Source organism: Thermobia domestica, chromosome 2, assembly GCF_964235325.1.
Source record: "Thermobia domestica chromosome 2, izTheDome1.hap1.1, whole genome shotgun sequence".
Classification (NCBI taxonomy): Eukaryota; Metazoa; Arthropoda; class Insecta; order Zygentoma; family Lepismatidae; genus Thermobia; species Thermobia domestica.
In genome coordinates, this window is record NC_137455.1 from 45,248,100 (window position 1) to 45,269,821 (window position 21,722).

The 21,722-nt window shown below is 33.4% G+C and overlaps 1 protein-coding gene across 1 annotated transcript; it reads left to right on the forward strand.

Moving 5' to 3' along the window:
• The first annotated feature begins 1,937 nt into the window (after nt 1–1,937).
• On the forward strand, nt 1,938–17,807 carry Wdr82 (WD repeat domain 82). The gene has a single exon (XM_081740754.1). The coding sequence runs from the start codon at nt 2,483–2,485 to the stop codon at nt 3,428–3,430; it is 948 nt and encodes a 315-aa protein (XP_081596880.1). The 5' UTR covers nt 1,938–2,482; the 3' UTR covers nt 3,431–17,807.
• The last annotated feature ends 3,915 nt before the right edge of the window (nt 17,808–21,722 follow it).

Here is a 21,722-nt window from a genome sequence, read left to right on the forward strand (position 1 = left end):
TCCATTGGAACTAATTTCCCTTCGCACTGGACTTAAAAAAACATATTTCAAAGATCAACCTGTTCTTGAATTGGTAGAATTACTATACGTCGAGTTTAATACTAATGCCCAGGTTATCCTGAAGTTTTGACCACTCTTGCTTTATTCCTTAGTTTATCCGTGAATATGGCTTCCACTGAAAGGTCATTAAGGTATTCAATGATACACGATAGAATGAGCGACTTGGGAATGTTGAGAATCAACCATGAGATGGCTTCGACCATTGAACAGAGAGATCTTATGCGGGAGTTTGCGGAGGTGAAGTCGAGGAGGTAGGATTTGTAAAACGTAAGTATCTGAATCTCTATTCCATACTATGAATATTTCATTAAAATGTACAATTTTAAAAAAAGTATTAAATATAGAGGGGCCTTTTTTAATTTTCTTGCGGGGAGGCCCGAAATTTCTGGATCCGGTACTGCTTGAGGCTTTATTTTTATATATTAGTTCAGTTCTTTCTTGGTATGTTGTCGGGTGTTCACAGGTCTAATCGAGAAACATATACACAAAAATTTGCCCTTTGTCAGTGACAACGCTACACGGAACAAGCACTTCCGGTGGCTAAATCTGCCTTACCCAATGTATATTTTAATGTAGGTCAAGAAATATAAAAATATTGGGCGGTATTCAGAGAGAATTCGTTAATCGAAGGTTTGTCACAGACTAGTTAGTAAGCATACTAATCTTTACTAAGGAAAGTGCACTTTTTGGTATTCAGTGTGTACTTTGAGTACAACTAAAATGATGATTTGCGTATGATTAACTTATAGAACCCAATGCATCGGTGAGTAAATAAATGTGGCAACTACGGAAAAGTAGATGAGCGCATGCGTAGTCTGTAAAAATGAAAATACATGAATTACGAAATACGAAATGTTGTGTCGCACGCTAAGCCGTGGGTAAAAGATTAGTCTCTGCTCTAGATTAATTAGTCACCTGTGATTAACTTCGTCCAATACTACGTCCTAATCAGTCTCTGAATACAATTTTGATAACCATCCGTTAATCAACCCTGTAGTATGGTGTTAATCAAATGTCAAAACGACTCTGCATAAGGCCCATTATCTTCGATGTCAGTGGTGCCCACCCCCCTTTTGTTCATGACGCACCCTCCCAATTGTCTATCCATAGGTGTTCTTCCATGAAAAAAAAATCTTTTCGATTAATTTTTACACCCCCTCAAACATATTTATATAGATTTTAACCCCCCAAATATTTCAATGACGCAGTTTGCGTCATAGACCCCCTTTGTGGGCAACCCTGTTCGATGTACATGAAAAATTTAATTCCTGGTTAAATTTAACTGCTCCTACGTTCGCCCCCACTAGCAACAAAATAAATGTGGCGTCATCACTGATACGTGCTCACTACTTAGTTCATATGTATCAACATGAATAGCTTATACTACGAGTAATTTTCATGACTACTGGATTGGAGCGAATAATAAATTGAAAATCATTTTGAAATAATACAGGTATTTCAAGCAGTGACGTCAGAGGGGCAGTCACCTCTAGTAATTACCCCCAGGTACTATAATCTAGGTAGGTCTAAAGTAATATAAAACTATCCTTTTCGTCATACAAAAATATCTGCCCCAAAATTTCTCAGATCTTTTGTTGCCCCCTCCCTGACTCAAGAAATTGACCCAGTGACCTTGCATCCTCACTGGTCTAAGGTCAAGCAAATTATTTCAGGCGTAATTAGTTGTAGAGAATTAAGAATTTAATTATTGTTTCTTCTCGTTGAAAAGACTAATTTTACATTTTCTTTATGAGGATCTTACAATAACTGCATGTTCAGTTTGAGTAAGAAATGAGTTTAAAAGTAAACTGCCATAATAAAGCAGAGTTTTTTAACTCATGGTTGTTGGCAACAATGCATTTCAGAGCAAACACGAAGTTATTTTTCTTATTTTTGTGTTTTTATCATAGTAAATGAATATTATCTTTGAAAAGTCGTTAATGTTAATAATAAAAGGATTTAAAAATGTATTTTGAAGAATCTTAATAAGACATTCCCCTTTTAGTAGTTGCGAAGACAGTTGGAAACCCCTTCAGTGGTAAACATTTCTTTTTACAAACACAATGAAGTAGTACCGTAACATCACGCTAGAGGTGCTGTAGCGGCGGAGCAAGGAAGTGAGGTGTATGTTTGTAATGCAAATTATTGTAGTTTGTGAACTGGTGGAAAATATGTATTGAATTTTTTAATTGGACAGCGTCGGTGTGTGTATGTTCTTTACATTCTGGAATGCTGTGCCAGTAATGTATTACAGACTAAGTTCCTTCAAAACTATGTTCCAACAAGCGTTTGTCTTTTGTTGGAAATAGTAGGTTTGATCGCCGGCGTAAATTCTTTGTTTCACACGCTTTTCTGAAAAATATTAATTTTTGGAATACCTAGGTTAGACATTGACTGTAAGAAATATTATTATTAACCGAAAATGAAGTTAGTAGATCATGTGGTACGCAGTTTCCAAGTAGCGAAAGTCTTCAGGGAAAATACAGACAAAATAAACAGTATTGACTTCTCCCCTAATGGAGAAACACTTATATCCTGCAGTGAAGACGATCAAATTGTAATATATGATTGTGAGAAGGGAACGCAGATGCGAACTGTTAATAGTAAAAAATATGGAGTAGATCTCATACACTTTACACATGCGAAAAATACTGCAATTCATAGTTCCACAAAAATTGATGATACCATACGCTATTTGTCCCTTCACGATAATAAGTACATACGATACTTCCCGGGACATACGAAGAAAGTAGTTACATTGTGTATTTCTCCCGTAGATGATACATTTTTATCAGGATCTATGGACAAGACATTGAGGCTATGGGATTTAAGGTCTCCTAATTGTCAGGGTTTGATGCATCTGTCAGGGCGACCAGTTGCAGCTTTTGATCCCGAAGGTTTGATATTTGCCGCAGGTGTCAACTCAGAGAGCATAAAATTATATGATCTTCGTTCCTTTGACAAAGGTCCATTTATAACTTTCAAGCTAAGTCAGGAGAAAGAATGCGACTGGACTGGGCTCAAGTTCAGTCGCGATGGGAAAACTATTTTGATCTCAACCAACGGCTCAATCATTCGTCTAGTTGACGCTTTCCATGGGACCCCTCTACAGACATTCACTGGTCATCTGAACAACAAGGGCATACCCATAGAGGCATCATTCAGTCCAGACTCCCAATTTATCTTCAGTGGCTCAACAGATGGTAGGGTACACGTTTGGAATGCGGATACTGGTTACAAAGTGTGCGTATTGAATGCTGATCATCCTGGACCAGTACAGTGTGTGCAGTTTAACCCAAAGTACATGATGTTGGCTTCAGCGTGCACTAATATGGCATTTTGGTTGCCGTCTGTGGATGAAAATGCTTAGAAACGTGCGGAGTTGCGTGAATGATGCTCAAATACTACATTCAAGTTACAGGAAATAGTGTGTAAGATCCTTTAGAAGTTTTAATTTTGGAATAGGCCTAATTGCTGAAAATATTTATCAGTTGTTTTTAAAGCATGTTAATGCGAAATAACAGTTGTAAAGACAGGGTAATTCCAAGCAAATACATGTGTTCGTATGGCGACTATAACAATACATTACGTACTTCATGTTTTTAGAAACTTTTGACAGTAAGTTAAAAGTGAGTTCGTGTCTTCGGCATATTCGAATGGTTATCTTCTTAGCACTTGATACAAGAGATTCAGAGAAGTGATTCTCTTGCGCACACTGGTAATAAGTACAGAGCTAATATGTTATCAGGCAATAGTATTATTGCGTGAATTGTGAACAGTACTTCAGATCAAAACAAATGGTCTGGAAAAAGACACAATATTCAGTGGTTTTAAGATTTGCTAACAGATTTTCATCGTGCTCTCCCCGTTAATGTAGATTTTTATTTATCTATTCTTCAAGATAAAGACTGCTAATCAAGTAAACATTTACGTAAGGTAGGCCTATGAAAATTGCATCTGAGCAGTTGACTGTTGTGTAGCACTGTGTCTAATTACCTTCGACTAGTGTAAGTGTATAATTCTTGCTGCATTTCTTGTAGAAATCTGTACATTCCGTGCTCCTAAATAGTCTATGGATGTTTTGATAATTTAGTGCTGTGAAGTATTAGCGAGATACATATATAGATAGATATTGTTTACCATTATTGCAAAGTCAAAGAATGAGGGTCAGATCACCACATTTATTGAAATAGCGAACTGTTCACAATATATTTTTTAAAATTCCTCCAAGACACAAAGTTTTATTACTGAACTACTTAAACTTGCAGATGTAATAGAGTACGCATTGTACATAATAGTAAGTCAACATCCTAGTTTTAGAAAGTTTATAGTTTGGCTAATGCTATATACGTACAACTATTGTAATACGCTGTTTGCGTTACAGTTCATGGTTCTTTTGATTGTTAATTTTGAATTCTTCAGAGAAATTATTTATAATTTTACTGAGTTCGTATTAGCATATCTATGAATGTATACTCTTATTTTTAATACCCCCCCCCCCCCTCAAACTACTGCTGGTTTTTCTGTACTCTGTTTTGTGTGGTATTCGATGTTATGTAGAAATGCAGTGAAATAAGAGAGAAAATTGCCTCTACATTTTCTTAATCTCGTATCAGATTTATGTCTGCAAACATACATTGTTTCGGCATTTGCTTCTCAGATTCAGTCATGCTTAAATGATAAAAATTGGTCCTTGTTTGTTTCTATATATTATTACGACTGTTTTGTAGCTACGTAGTTCTATGCCTAATTATTTGCCATTGCAGAAAGTGTCAGAGGTTATCGTGATCACACGGTTAAATATGCATTTTACTGTTCTGTATTCATCTCTTAAGTCTTCGAAATAGTTAATTTTCGCAGATATGTTTTCATTCTGTCCTATTTGATGTTTTATAAAATAATGAGGATCAAACTCAAAGATTGGAATACCTTTTAATTTATTATTATCCATTTATTTGTAACATTTTGCCAATAATAGCTCTGTGGTCTTCAGAATGGGATAAATACAGTATTACTCACAGTAAACTAACCATTTTGTCGCTTGTATTTAAAAATATATATATATATTGGCCAACTCAGTATAATGGTTTGATTAGAATGTGCAAGTTCTAATGATTTGAAAATACTCATATATATATAATCTAATTTGAATTTAATGATGTCAGTTGAACGTCAGACACATTACTATAATGCGTTGTTTCCTTCCGTATCCGTTACTATTTTGATGTGGTTGAGAGAAGCTAAAAGCAGTACCGTGGTTCTCATATGTAAGTAACGTAAATGTTAAAATCTCCAAGTCAGCTGGCCAGGCCTTTGAGAGCAAAAGTTGGATTAGAAGTACAATAACGAAAAGAGGGTAATATGGTTAGAATTTTGACTTTGGTTTGATTTCTACCATCTATTCACATATACGTAGCGTATCAACAAGATATTTTCATATGCTAAACTAAAGCTGTACTCACCAAAAGCAACCAGATTGGAAATTTCACCGTGAAAGTTTCATCAAAGAGTTGCCGTTTTCAGTACGGAATTCACGAGAAAATTAAAGGCTAGACGCACTATGTTGTTATTAACGTTTACTGCAAACACTACATTTGAAAGTGCATAAGTTAGTGTATACATCAATGGTTAATAACAGTGATGTAGCTCGTCTAGCAGTAGCAGCGTTAATTTTCTGAAAGGTTCAATACTGAGGATGGCAAAAACTTTACTGAAGTATTCACGATGAAATTTGCAGTCTAGTTTTTAGTGAGTATAGCTTTAGTTTTAGTATTTAATATGTATGCTATTAAAGCATTTACCAAATTCTCACATGATTTTTTTAATTGCAAACATTTATATTTAGTGCAATATCAGTTAAGACACAAGGTATGTCTAACGCGGGGGCTGGCTGGTCGATTGGGGGTTATCATGCTACTTGAGACTGTTTCTTCTTGCACGCTACGTCTCGAAACAGATAGTACCAATCAAGCCTAAAGAATAACAATACATAAATCGTACCAGAAGCCATTAAATGTGTGAAATATGCCTAAGACATTGACTAGTATTGATGGAAGCACTTGCACAGCGAAAAGAATTGTAGGTCTAAGTCTTAGGAATTTAGTTGTGTTTAAAACCTTATTTCCCTTCGAGTTTTCGGTGACGCTCTCAGTTATTTTCAAGACTTGAAAATATTAGCAAAGAAAGTCTTCGAAAGCTCGGTGGCAAATAGTTTTCAAGCAGGACAGAATTTCAGCGAGTACTATTCCGTAATGAATAGCATTACTTTTTTAAAAGCTTACCAGATTTATTTTTTATTTTATTTATTTATTTATTTATTTTTTTTCGATTAATCCTGGGACACTTTTCAACTGAAGCCGGATCATACGGATTTTGCTTTAACATTCGGAAAACAGACGCGTGTGGTAACAGTATTTTTAAAGCTGCCTTGCGAATTTCATTCTCTAAATATTCAGGTTTTAGCTGATTTCATTGCTTTTTAGGACAGTAATTGGGAACATGGATATACTAAGCCATAATAAAAATAGATCATGTCAATAATTTCATCTACATTTACATTTGCAGCACTGATTTTTCAGTATTTTTAATGTTAATCCCATTAATTTTTTTTTTTTTTTTTTTTCATTCATATGTGTGTAAAAATATCCAGATAATGAACTTGGTAATCCGAAAATTCTTAGAACAAACGGGTTTTGCACGAAATGTTTAGAAAGAATGATTTATGTTTTGTTATTCTGTAAAGAAATTTGAATTATCTGTATAAATCTTATTCTTGTAATTTCATCTTTTGCTTCCTGAAAGCTTAATCGCAAATTGCAGTACTCAAAGCTCTTTTATTCACAGTGAAAGATGAGTGTTGTGAAAGTTAGGTAATTCTATTTTGGCAAGTTGATGGTATTATTTATTAACCAGTAATATCTTCCGTAGCAAATTTGTGACAATATTCTAAATTTCAATTCATGAATTTTTCAACATATCGTTTTGGTAACTCTCAGGACATGCAAAGCTTACTTGTTACATGACCTTGTCATTTAAAGGTTGGACCAATTTAATGTGGTAAGCCTGAGGATGAAAATGCGTACAGGTACTTTTTGTATGTAAATCACACAGTACAGGGTGTTTCGCGATGTTTGCATTCAACTTAAGTTAGGAAAGTTTTACAGTTTACCGGAAGAAGCATAACAGAGGTAATACATTAGAAAGTAATACTTTTTAAAGCGCACTCTCTCGAGAATACTGACATCTTACATTATTACGTATTTCTCATTACTAAAAGGTAATTTTAGTGAAAACTTGCCGTGGCAGCAAATCCTACTCTACTACTGATTCTAATTCATTTTTTAATTGGACGATGCTTTCGTATTATCGTAGTACATTTTTCAAATTCATATTGACGCAAATTCAAAGTCAATCTTCACTTCCATATTCTTAGATACAGCTCCTTGTCTTAATGAAATTTCCATCCACATAGGATTTTTTGTGAATTTGTTAAAGCCGGTTTATTGCAATTTATGCCAGTCCTATCTCAGCACTAAATTTCCTGCAACATCTTGATTGTTTTAAAAAATAAATAAAATAAAATAATGGCATAAAAGACTTCACGATTGTTACAACAAGGTGATAATGAAACAGTCATCAATTAAAAGTGGATTGGACCTAGAGGTGAGTGCCATTTTGTTCCTGATTGTTATGAGGTGTGTCATGTACGTACCTCTTTATATTACCTTGAAAGTGTTCTGCGAGCAAAACAGATTTTGAGTGTATCTTTTCCTGTACGAGATTTGTTGTGAATAGGTGTCCTAAAACTTTTCCTTGAAATCTACATCGTCAGAAATAATAAACTTGGTTTATGTGTGAAAGTAAATTAGCAAACAATACAGTAATCGTAAAAAAATACACTTGCACTGGAAAGCATTAATTTTTATATTGATGTCGACTTGACAAAAATAAATAAATAAATAAAACTAATGCTTTTTAGCGTAAGTGTACTCTTTTACATTTAATTGAAGCTTTTTGTATTGTTGGCTGATACACGTAATTTAGTTTCAAAGAAGAACAATGCAAATTTATTCCGTACAATGTATAATTAAAAAAGGAATTTTGAAGAAAAAGAAAAAAAACTGCAGCGCACTTAAAGTATCGGATTAATATTTATGCTTCAGCTTCAGAACACTTCCAAGGCAAGTTTTCACTGATAATGCAATGTGTTCACGACGTGCAGTGTCTAAGTGTCAAAGAACTAGTAATATTTAATATCTACGTCATAAATTGTAACAGAAAGTTTTGCAAGTAAAGATACCTGAACTATCACTTAATTCCTGATAGTGTACTCACCGCACCACATATGATATACTGTGAAAAAGTTGAAACATACGAGAATTACCTGACGTGAACATGTATTTGAATTGAAAATTTCTAACAAGGGCACTTCTTCGGTTTCTGGGCAATATGACTTTTTGAAGAAACGCTATCTAGGTGTTACTACATAGTCTTGTATGATAAGGACAAGTTTGAACTTAGGTATAATTCCAGATTACTTCGAGTACAATAGTTTTCTTGATGTCATTATAATGGAGAAGAAATATAACAACTTGTACGTTTTGTAGGGGACATATTTAATATAGAATAAACTTGTTTTGCATCCGGTATTATTGTATCTCTGTTAAAGTCTCATACTATTCCGGAGCAAAAAAACTACATAATGTTTCAGTAACATCTTCCTGTTGACGGTAGGAGTATTCGCGTCCGTGGACCGAGCGGGGACTGAAATATCGAAGGATAATATGAGGTTTTAACAGAGACAACCATAACATCGGATGCAAGGTGAGTCTTTTCTATGGACAAGGACTATCCGTGTTTATGCTTATAATCTTTACGTTTGTAATAGATGTGCTCATTTCGGGATTTCCTATTCATTTAATTTTTTTTCTTTCTAAACAAGAACAGCACGGGGTAACTTACCTAAAATAAAACCTGTTTCATAGATTCGACTTCTAGCGTTTAGTAAAAATATTTCAGTAGCTGGTAAGGTTAAATTATGTGTATGCTACTTCATATCAATGTTTCATTTTCTTAAATGAAGTTTCATGTGTCTTATAGTGTACTTCATTTTATACAACATTAAATTATCCTCCTCAAAAGTGTTGGTTGTGTCACACTAGCTTATTAATTTGTAACTATGATATGTTATTCACTAATTGTACTAGTTTTTTTTTTTTTTTTTTTTTTTTTTAATTAATTTAATAATTCAGTGGTTCTGAAATGGAGAACTCTTAGATAGGTATAACAATGTTATAGTGCAGTAATACTTTCATGTGTGCTAAGAGTTTTTTCTTTCTTCTTTTTTCTCCTCTGTCATAACTTATAGTACTTCTCTTTCCGGTTGCGTTATATCTACGTCTGGAATAAAACAATAACGTGCTGTAGAAATTTTTGTAGTTAAAATAATGTTAGAAATGTGAAAAGAGTAGAAACTCAGATGTAATAAAATTTTCTTCATAGTATAAAATAAACTTCTAATGGCTTGAAGATTTTCGGGGCCGTAATTGTAATGTGTATAGTTAAAATGAATAGTATACTATGATGCTACACGGTTGTCTTAGAGTTCAAACATATGAGAAACACAATTTTTGTAGTGGTTGATAGCGAGAATTAGATATCAGCCGGATACAACTTCGGCTGATATAGTTTGATTTTAAAAACATTTACATGAGTTGGTACAATATTTCTTGTATATTTTGTTGTGAAAGGTAGAAATTTGAAAATATAAGAAATGGAGTAAAGGTTTATGTAGTATCTATTACTATTTTGAGTGGCTTTTCGGTCAAGTAAAATGAAATTTCGTTTTGTCAACAGAATCCATATACAATAATGAAAATATATGCTAAAAAACTGTCGTAACAATTAGTAATTTGTTCTTTGTAGTGATGTGATGAATATGATCTTATTCCAGAAAGGGATGTAGTGGTATACGCACTTTGAATTGTTTGATTTTTTTTTTTTTTTTAAAGTTCAGAACTGCTGGGTTTCAACAGCAGAAATTGAAGTTAAATCGGATAGCTTATATGGTATAGTTAATAGCAATAGTTTAGGACCAGTGCTACAAACTTTCGAAAGCAGTTTAATACAGAGATTGAAAGTAGATTTATTCAACCTTCACATTATATTCATAGTATAGGTAGTAAAAATTTCATTAATTTCTTCTGTAATTGTAACAATCATTTAATTCTAAATAACTCGTAGTTTGGTCGTGTTCTAGTATTAATTAGAGGAAGAAATTTAATGACTCTTAAGATTTGTCGATCCTTTCTGACTTTCTTACGTATTAGCGTTCATGAGTCGTCATCTGAAGAGATGTAACATTTTTCTTACATTACTGAAATACTTCAATTCATAATGGGTCATATTTCTAGGCGATAGGTTGTTCCATGTTTCATTGGGGAAAAAATAGTGGGATTTTTAGTAAAATGCATTACTTCATGAATCGTAGTGTATACACTTGTGTGCCGAATGGTTGGGAAAGAATTTCCTTTCAGTTGTATTAGATGTATATTTTACAATAAATATTACTTTGCTGGGCTGTAGTGAGGAGTTTTGTCAAGACTGATTTTCTTAATCTATTAGCGATGGGAATATTTTATTTTGCATATAAAAGGAGCGGTTTCCTCTCTTGTTCAGTATTTTCTTTGTGTGTTAATGAGAAGTTTAAGGAATTATTGTACTTTCATATGTAATTCCAGCACATGTGTACTGTACGTAATTCAGGAACATGTTAGGCATTTAGTAAAAGGCCTATATATTTGTAAAAATAAGCAGCTATATGAGAATCTTGTCTGCTGCAATATTTATGCAACAGGTGTTACAGGCACGGCTGATTTTAAAAAAGATATTGACTGATTTCAAAATCACGCTTTGTACTTGCAGGTAATTTTATAGTTTGGATGTTCAAGAAGCGCTGTGTTTGAATTTTGCGAATTTTGAACGAAAGAAAGGAGATTAAATTTGATATTCGTGACGTTTCATCTGGAATAAGGCAATAAATGTAACATCGCACAGAAGCAAAAACCTACGTGTAGGTATATCATAGTTAACTACAGTACCTACGTTTAGTTCACTACAGTAGTACTTGTGACCAACAATATACAAGGAAATAATAAATTTTACTCATCGGCAGTTCTTGGTCTTTATCAGGTCAAAAAGCTCGTTTCAATTATTGGTTATTTTATTGCAATAAATACAGATGTATTCATAAATTAAAGCAAACTAAAAGTATGATCTTTGCAAGTTGTGATCGCACTTACATAAATTTTTCAGTTGCTTAGCGGAGGCAGCGTACTCAAGATCATGCAGTAATCAGTATCTCTCCTGGTAACCAAAATTGGCTCATATATACGAGGACTGTAGTTATTCGTACATTTCTTGCAAGTGAATGCAATGGGTGTACCTAATATCTGAGATAATGTAACCAAGACATCTAGTCCAACTCCTGTTGTGGACCCAAAGCGATAACAGCAGACGAGATTCCTATATCATTAGTAGTATTAAGTGAGTTGCGTATGATTTGCACAGAAGTTTGTGGTTTGCGTTTTTATAATGGAAAGCATTTATTTTTGCGTTTTGTATGGTAGCGTTAGTAATTCAGATGATTTATTATTTCTTTCGTGTAGATAATAATAAGTAATGATGTCAGTCTCCTTTTCATACCTTTAGTGAACTACCGGAAAAATTCTTTAGTTTCAAACACACATATCACTGAAACTAGTAATCGCATCATGCTGTGTACTATATTAAACATTGTTCCTGTTTTCTGTGTTCAGTATTGATGTTAAACAACAATGAAAAGAATGTAAAAGGTACAACTCGTAGCTTATTGCTATTAACTGAAATTTTAACTTCCACATATGCGTAAAATACTAATCCAATAGTAAATTAACAACAATATGTGCTCACCATTCGGTACCTCTTTTTGAATGATTTTATATTTCGAACTCTGGCGTAGTAGTCCTTTATCAAAAGATATAAAGTGAGCTGTGAAACTGGTGATTAGTACATTTAATAGGATAAAACGACAGAGACAGATGATCATCTCCCATGGAAATAATCGAAAATTAATTACTTTGGATTAATAGGAGTGGTGAGTACAATTTTGTCGGTTAGTATATGTCACTTTAGCGCACTATAGATGAAATTAATATGCCAACAGTTCTTATCAGGCGTATCTAAGTGAAATCACTTTACATGTATTTGTCAATAAATAGCCACAAATAGAACCATTGATTACATGAGTGATTTGGTAGAACTTGTCACTGAATACTGTTCAATAGTCTTTTCTCTCTCTCTCTCGAAGTATTAGTTGCGTCCCAGTCTTTTTTCGAGTGAAATTTAAGGCTGAAGCCCTAAACACATTTTAAGTCTCCTTTAATCCACACCAGATGATGTTTATTAAAATAAGTATTATTCGCACAGAATAGAAACTTACTGCTTGTATTCAGTTGTAATGCTAGAAGTGTTTATGTGTTCTACGAGCAAGATCACTCAGATTTAGGTAAGAAATATTTCTGGATAGTGAATCGTAAATTTTACTTTTTCAGCAGTTTGTTCTTAGAATCAAAATAAATTAATGTGAAAATAGGTGTATCACTAGATAGGAGAGAACACTTAGTGTTATTAAAATCTTGCTGTTAAAGTAAGGATTACTAAGTTAGAAATTGAATCGGAAATTACATGCATAAACTGAAAATGTTGCCCTCTAGATACATCTCTTACCTAAGCATGGTCTCCAAAAGTTATGTTCCTAGTTTTAGCACAAATATTTATTCAAGCATATTTTTTGTTCTAAGAAAGAAAGAAAAAAAAAAGAAACTTAGAAGACAGGAAAAAATTACGTCATGCTTAGCTATTGTGCGTTTATTCTCAAAATATAATGCTTTTTATATATATAGGATAGCCTGTGCTCAGACACTTCTCGAAGCGCTTGCACTGGTACCTAAATATTTTTAGACATTAGAAGAATCTACAATTAAGGCTCTTTTCTTCAATGGCATCCCAATTACTAAAAAAGTGGTATAGATTGTTCCTAATATTAGCAAAAATTTGTTTTCTCCTCGATTTGATGCGTTTGACGATAACAAAATTACCGTATGCCACGTATATTACTTAATATATTATATGAAATTACTTTTTCGGTAAACTAGATGTGGTTAGGATCTTCAATTGGAATCAAAAGCGGTAGTCACTTTCGATATTTGTACGTATACTTTTTCCTTAAAGGAAAAAGAAAGAAATGCGAAATGTTAATATTGAATGCGTGTATGATGCGATTCCATTATGTTGCATTTTATTCAAACGCACTATGTTTTTTGTAGTTTCGAAAGTTGTAATTCTTACTTTGTTTATGCTCGCCTGTATGTATGTAAGAATGTTAATACTTATCTGCAAGTGTTCAGATGTACGAGTTTATACTGCTTTAAGTGATATTGTTTGTTTTAAAAAAATGCAAGAAAAAATGTTTTATCACAGTATTTGCTTTGTATATTTTTTTTAAAACCAAGTGCTTGATTGTACTTAATACTAAGTACGAAAACTTCAACAGTATTTTATGTGATAATGTGTGAAAAAAAAAATATACTGGTGTAATCATCTAAATATTCAGGTACTGGTATAAACTTAGTGTGTGTCCGTAGGTATGTATGTATGTTTGCGTGTGTTCATGCTGTATTTTTAATCTTTATGTATGTTTCCATATTAGAATGTAGTTTGTGCAGCTTTCTTTGAATCAGTCCTTTTGTACATGGCAGTAAACGTTTAATATGTTGAAAATAGAGTAATCATCTTAAAAGTTATATCTAATAAAAGTTACGTTTTATTTTTCTGTGAAGTATTGTTTCTCTCTCTCTCTACCTGTAGTGATCTTAAGTGTATTTTAGGTACACTTTAGAGTTATCATGACTTTATGGGTACTTTAAGAGCTAGTTTTCCATTAATTCCTTTTATTTTTCTTTGAATGGGGAATATAGATGTTTTTTGCTTATTTCATGAACTAAAATCATATTTGTAAGTATTTAAGATTTCTCAGTAGTTCTTAAAACATTATTACATAACAATTTATTTTTTCTTTATACTTTGTCTTTCTGCAAGGCTGTATGTTAACTGCCCAAATCTGCACAAGAACTTTATATTCTCAGGCTGGGAAAATTCGTTATTCCGTAAAGATACGTGTAAAATTTTCCGATTTTCAGTTAACCTGTAGTACAGTTATTACCGAAATAAAATACTAAACAGTACATAAATATCACCAATGTTACTATTTCGTCATCCATATAAATACGGTAAATTGATGGAATCTGGAACCCAATGATGGCTACTTTCCTTCGTATCTAACTTGTTAATGTAAGAATCACATTAATTCCCCTCGAGATGATCTTCACGCCTTCTACAGCATATCTTCATGGTGCAGTTGACAGTAAAAGTGCACGTGTCAAATCTGGTCGTGTTCTTTATTTAGGAACTTTAAAAAATATATATGAAAAATAAACTGAAGTACAGTTCTTTGATTTATGAATAACAGAAATTTCTGTAAGTTATCAATAATCGTATTCAGAAGATCAATTCATAACCTTTCTTTTGCTACTTCTCACACTGCTGACTTCTGAATCAAATATTTGTTAAATCATATTTATGTTTCTTAATCATAAATCATCGTTGAGAATACATAATTTTGTTACAACAAAATTAACATAAATGGTGGTTGTGCTTTTTGCTGACTCTTATACGTAATTAAAGCACTAGAAATTCAGGCACTCGTGTACGGTAAATATATTTTGGGGGATGACAACTTACTATTTTGTGTTAACCCAAGGGAAAACTTAAATATTACTACCATCTAGTATTTTTTAAACTCGTAATATGAAACTGGCGGTAACAGCAATGTAATTAATACTGAAAATTGAAATGTTTCGATTTTATTCTCTTTTAGTTTGGTGTACTGCAACCTGCTGGAAATCTCTTTAACATTGTTTTAATTACTGTTAATCCAACATTAACGAATTGTGTAGAAAGTTTAAACCGTTTCAGCAGTATGATTGAAACAGTTAGTATTCAGTTGTTGTTTACGCAAATTGAGAACGTCAAGACATCTCAGTACGTAGATATATACTGCAAAGAGAATTGAATCTTATTGATTTTTGGGATGTAGTAGTGTGTAAATAATTTTAAAAGGGAATTTTTGTACTTGATGGTCAAAAGACTGTACAGCATTAATACATTTGAAATTCTAAATGAGATGTGTATAATGCAAAAATGGAACTCGGCTAAGGTAGAAGCTTGAATTCCAAACTTTTTTTTTTTTTTTTTTATTTCCACATAATCTCTTCGCAGTTTTTTGATTATATGACAACCTATAAATACGAACCTGAATTTATTTAATGCAGTTGGTTTCTAGTATATTTTAAAATTACGTAAAGAATTGCAAGTCAAGACAACTTCTGCAAACTTTATAGTTGGAGTACTTTATAGTAGGATCTCATTCGTAATCCCATTGTTAAGGGTTAAAAAAAAAAAAAAAAGCATGTAAAATTGTGCAATTCCTGTTGAAAGTTATTGAATGAAAATAAAGGAATTTCGTTGAAAGTTTTCATTAGAAACTAAAGATTAACTATAAGTCAAAATGTTGACGCGAGTTTTAGGGTTTATGTTCACCATTGCATTTCTGCAATATCTTGTGAGTTTGTGGACATTTTGTGATTTCGGCTAAACTGAGTTCGCGTGGGAAGCTTCAGATAGACCCTGACCAAGAAGTATCGTTTAAAAAAAAAAAAAAGCATTGATGCTATTTTCTGTTTACGTTTCAATAATTGATATATACTCTTACCGCTCGTTTGCCTGTAATGGAAGACTAGCTTTTTCGATAATTTTAGCTACAGCGAGAAGTTCTGTAGTTTTTACTCTTGTCTGTACTTTTTCATTTATTTACTTACTTTCATCGTAAAGAAACTATCTTTGGCTCTGTATAGTTGTATAGTTATGTAGTAGAGCAGATAATGCTTTGATTTGTGTAATATTTGTTTGTGGATAGTACTTAACCCATTTCACTGTGTTCAAAAATTTTTAGATTTTTAGTTTGTGTAAATTCAGTGTAAAAGTGAGTTTGCTCTTATAGCGACTGCTGGAGGTTTTCAAATAATGTACATATAAAAGTATATATTAAAACATTTATACAATTTCGATTTTAAGAACTCACTATTTGGTATTTTTAAACAAGTTAGGTCACAAATAATTTGTTAACCTGAATTTGTTGTGATAGGTCACAATTACCAAGTATTGAATAAAGTTCGAAAGTAGTTTGTAGGTATTTGAGGTGCTTGATAATATAATTATTGATATTCATTATTGTGAAAAAAAATCTTGTAGTAGAATTAAGGTCGGTAAAATGTGTAAATCTCAAAAATCTGTATGAGGTGAATACTAGGGCTGTCGTGTGTTCGTATTGTATATGAACAGTTGTTATGAAATGCACAAATTTATTGAAAGGGGTTTGTTGTAATTTTATGGACATAAAAAGGCAAAGTTAAATTTGTAATTGAAACTAGCACAAATTCAGGCTACTGTTTTATAAATTACCAAAGCTGCTTTTTCTTGTTTTTTTTTTTTTTTCATTTTTCATAAAAAAGCTCCACACACATTATTATTATTATTATTATTATTTCATACTTGAAATCAGTGCTGGTTACACTCGTAACAATATTAAAAATTCATCAAAGCTGTAACGGTCACATGGAATTGCAATTCACAAATGTAGGACGTACTTTTCTGATATTGTTTCCGTAAATATCTTCCCTTCTGTTATATCTTAGAACAGAAAGCGCAGACTCGTATAGGTTGTTGCTATCAAATTCAGTATTTCGGCTGTACTTGCTAGTACTTGCTTACAAGAAGCAGGTTGAGGCTTGAACGTGTGAAGATTCAAATGGAGATGAAGCCGAATATTAAGTACAGATATTTACGAAGTTATCTCCACTTTTTAACCGAAATATTACAGAAGTTAAGAATTCTGGTAACACGGATTCAAAGTAAATAGTTTTTTGTGAATAATTGTTTGCTCTTGTGTTCAGGGGAAAAAAAAAAAATGCACAAAAGCAGGTAGCTTTTATTGAGATACATTCAAAGACTGCACATATTCAATACGATTTTGAGTGTAATTGTACATGTTCCATTACACTTGAATTTGCCAGTCTTCTGTTTCAGTACCTGCGAATTATGAGATGAGTGAAATATGTCAACACTCGTAATTGAAGAGAATAATAACGAAACATTTCTAACTTTCGATCACTTTCTCTCTTACAGTTTATTAGCACTAGTTTCTGACTTCTGTGTAAAGGAAGCTTTACATTATTCACAGTAGAAAATATGAATTAAAGTAGATCATTACAAATAATAAAAAATGTAACACGTACTTTCGGTGTGTCGTATTTCTACCAGGCTTATTTGACATACATTCAGGACAGCCCTAGTGATCATTATTTTAGTGTTAAGTCTGTGCATTTCTCAGCTAGTCACAGGTTGACCCCACCGATTTGAGCAACTTGCGGAGATCTCTCTTGCGTAAACTGTGATAAAAAAGAAAAAAAGAAAAGAAAAGAGAGAAAAAGGAATACTTGTAACTATCACCTTTTATATGATTTTTGAGCATGTTATTTACACTTTTATAACTATTAGCTGAATCTCAATAAAGTTACATAATCCCGATCTAATCTTTAGATTTTTTCTTTCAGTAAAGTTAAATTACTCCTCTTGTCAAATAAAATATTAGAAAAGTATTTAACATATTGCAACCAATATAAGGGAAACTCCGGAAAATATGGATTGTGTGGTAAGTTAGTTCGGTTTTCTAACTTTTAACGAATTTGTGAATAATATAATCTTGGTACATCTCTCAAACGTTCGATTATCATATCAGTGTACTGTAGAAATCACCAGGTGTTGATTAGCAAGAATTAATTAAACCACATTTTCAGCTTCCCTTCATTGTACGAAATACTTCACACACATCGTTGAATAATGGCTTCAAAGATAATCTAAGATCACCAGATCAGAAGATTTACAAGGAATGTACTAGAATTTTCCAGTCTAGGTCTTTGTAAAATGTTTTGGTTACATAACGGCATGTGTTTTGTTGAAGCATGCCGGGACTTGCAGCTGGCTTTATTTACTGACTCGTGAGTTCTGTATTATTAGTGGTGTTTTCAGGGATTTCTTAGTGGATTATGCCTTTCAAATTTCACCGAAAGCAGATCTTGATCTTTGTGTGGTCTTGGGTGGAGATGTTGCTCCTTGTTCAAAAGCAGCCATTCTTTTAACTGTTTCATATCAACATAAATACACTTAATTTTCTTTATTGGTGAAAATATAGTGAAGAAGTGTGTTAATTATTGTGTTCTGATGTCGAGCAAAAGCTGGTGGCAATAATGGAGCCCTGGAGACTGTCTCTTTCCTTCAAAGAGTGAGACATTTATAACGAATTTTTCGATTTTACCATCAAATGAAGGTGATGAGCGACGGTATCATGAAAGCATCTCATCTACCAGGCGAATGGAATGATAATGGATTCTCGGAAATGAAATCATTCTATCAATCCTTAGTGAACTGAACAGGTCAACATGATTGCGGCGAGATTATGAAGTTGAAATTCTCCTTAATGTAAGAACCAACAAATGTCTCGTGCACTTTTGGAACCTTGATTGAAAGTAAAGAGAAGAAAGTGCCGAAAAGGCTCGTTCTTGACCACTCGGCCCTCCATTGTCATATGCTTGAAAAGAGAAACAGTACATCAAATTTCAAAGACAAGGAACAAAGCTATAGAGATTAAAAAACTGACGACCCAATACTCGTATATGGACTAAAACTCATAATTTTATTTTTGTTTATATATATATAATGTATATATAGATAGATAAAGAAAGGAAAATGAAAATAGATTCCAGAAATCGTGCTAATTTTCTTCCTTGATAACGGAATAGTCCTACCTAATTAGCCATACAAATTGTTACAAAGTTCCAGAGACTATAGCACTGTCCGTTGTGAGGAGAATGAACGAATCTGGCGGTCGAATTTGCGATGACTCATTGTGGGTGCTGCTGTAGAAAGGGAAAACGAAATGGGGTGATTACGAAACCCAGGTAACAGAGTTGGAAAATCAGCGAGTGGATTTTTCAGCACACTTCCAAAACTGAAATCAGTCGCATGTTTATGTACCGTACAATTCAGCGGTTTCCTCATACTACTCAATCAAGCGGTCCATTCAGGTTCCGAGATGCCGTTCATGAAGCGCAAAAACTCTAGAAGCTTTTAAAGCAGTGGCGGCGCGTATGAGGAGGAATCCCGTACAGAAGTAGGCAGTGATGGTCGGTGATATGAACATCTCCAAGCAAACAATGTCCAGGCTACTTAAGGACAAATCTTGGTCTTCGAGCTTACCGACGGTCAACGGGACACTTTCTAACATCTTAAGGGTGCTAAGGAAGCATGTGAAGGCTTGCTTTAGTGGTATGCAAACAATGGGCACAAACATATTCTCTTTACTGATGAGAAACTGTTCACCATCGAAGGAAGTTTCAATCGCCAAAATGGTAAGTTTTTTGTCTCATTATTTCGAGGAACCAGGGACATAGTTTCGAAAATCCAGAGAGGTTATCAGTTATGGTGTGGAGGAGATGAGAAAGGTGTGGAAACGTACTCGGGTATATAAAAACACTGCACTGGAGCCTATAATTACTCTATTCAGTACGCCACAATGGACTTCTGAGCAAGATTCTGCGCCTTCCCACAAGGGGAAATTAACCCCGTAGTGGCTGGAGCAGAATATGCGTGACTTCATATCCACTGAGGACTGGCCCTATTAGCAACCCTGATCTTCATCCCTTGAATTTAAAACTGTGAGCAGTGCTTTGGAGAATTGCTTACAAGAAAAGTCAGCGCGCAATTGAGGTTGATATTTTAAATCTTTCTTTACTGGTTGCAGTGGCGACATCTCTGGATGTGCATGATGTAATAGAAGAGTAGCTTACCAGACTCAGAGGCTGTTTGTGTGCTAATGGCGGACATTTTGAAATATGATTGGTGCAGCCTGTTGTTAGATTATATATGCTTCATATCTTCATGTATATTAAATTACCTTCCACCATATTGCTTGATTTCATTTTTTTTTCTTTGTAACAGTATTTATGGCCAGACTAGGCATTACACAATTGATGCTGTGGTGGTGTTTGTAGGCATCGATATTAGCATTAATCTGTTGGAATGAGGAGTTTCTTTTATGTTGGTCTCATAATACGTCAGCAAACAGGGTTCCCACAGACCTGGAAAGTCAGGGAAAATCAGAGCGAAGGTCTTTAATGGGAGGGGAACCAAGTAGTTGTATTCGATAATGAAGGCAACTTTGAAATAATAAGATTATTTGGGCTTTATGATCATGCGATACAACAAAATAGAATATATTACAAATGCATTAAGTTATATCAAGATGTGTTGTGCCATGATATGTGGTTAAGTAATTAACTGAAAACAGCGTCTTGAATCCGTTAATGTGGACAGTATGTGGCATCTCTGACCTTCTGAACTGATATACTTTTTTTTTTTTTTTCTGACTTCAAAAAAGGATGAGGTTCTCAATTTGATCCGTTTATATATATAATGTTGTACATATGTTCAGTCATAAGCCTTCAACATAGGTGCGCCGATTTTATTTTATTTATTTATTTTTGTAACAATGTTCTTTTACGGTTGTTCCACATAAATTTCATGAGGACCTAGTCTTCCGAGAAATATTTCAGTTTAACGTCCCACGATTATGCTTTTTAGGTTAAGGGAGACTGATGATTAAGAGAAGTGAATGATGATTGAAGGGTTAGTGGCATGAGAAAGTGGAAGGAACCGGAAGTACTCCGTGGCCGGGGATCGAACCAGGGACCCCACGTACCACAAGTAAGCGTTCTACCGCTGAGATAGACCACGAAACTTCTTAATAGCTGACACTATTCATACTATAATATTGTGTATAACAAGGTGTCTACTGATGCTGGAAATACTTGAATTATACTGGAATTTAATTTTGATACTGGAAATATACTGGAATTTTGATATACATACTGGAAAAATTATGAAACTGGTAATTTGTCAACAATACTTTTTTGTAATTGTTTTAATAGTCTTAGAAACAATTTCGTATTCACTGAGATTGTAATTTTTTTCCAAAGCAAGAGTTGTATACATTTTGTTAAGTAGATATTTAGAGCAATGGGTTGAGTGGTGGGCTGTGAGGGGAGCTATTAAAAAAAATCAATGCTAACTAAATTTATTAAAAATAAAATATTCTTTTGATGGTAAAACAATTACAAAACCTGAAATTATCAAGAGTGTGATTATTCCTAAAGAACTTGAAAAAAAAAATGTATTAGGTACTGGAATTTTGCTGATAGTTATACTGAATATACTGGAAATATTTTCAAAATAAAATTCAGTAGACACCCTGTGTAATCATGCATGATTTCAATATAGATGCACCAATTTTGTTGATTTATATTTTGTTTGATAATTTCTCATGGTAATTTCATGTAAGTTTCATTAGGATCTGGTTATAGTCATCGGAGTTAGACCACGAAACTTCTCAA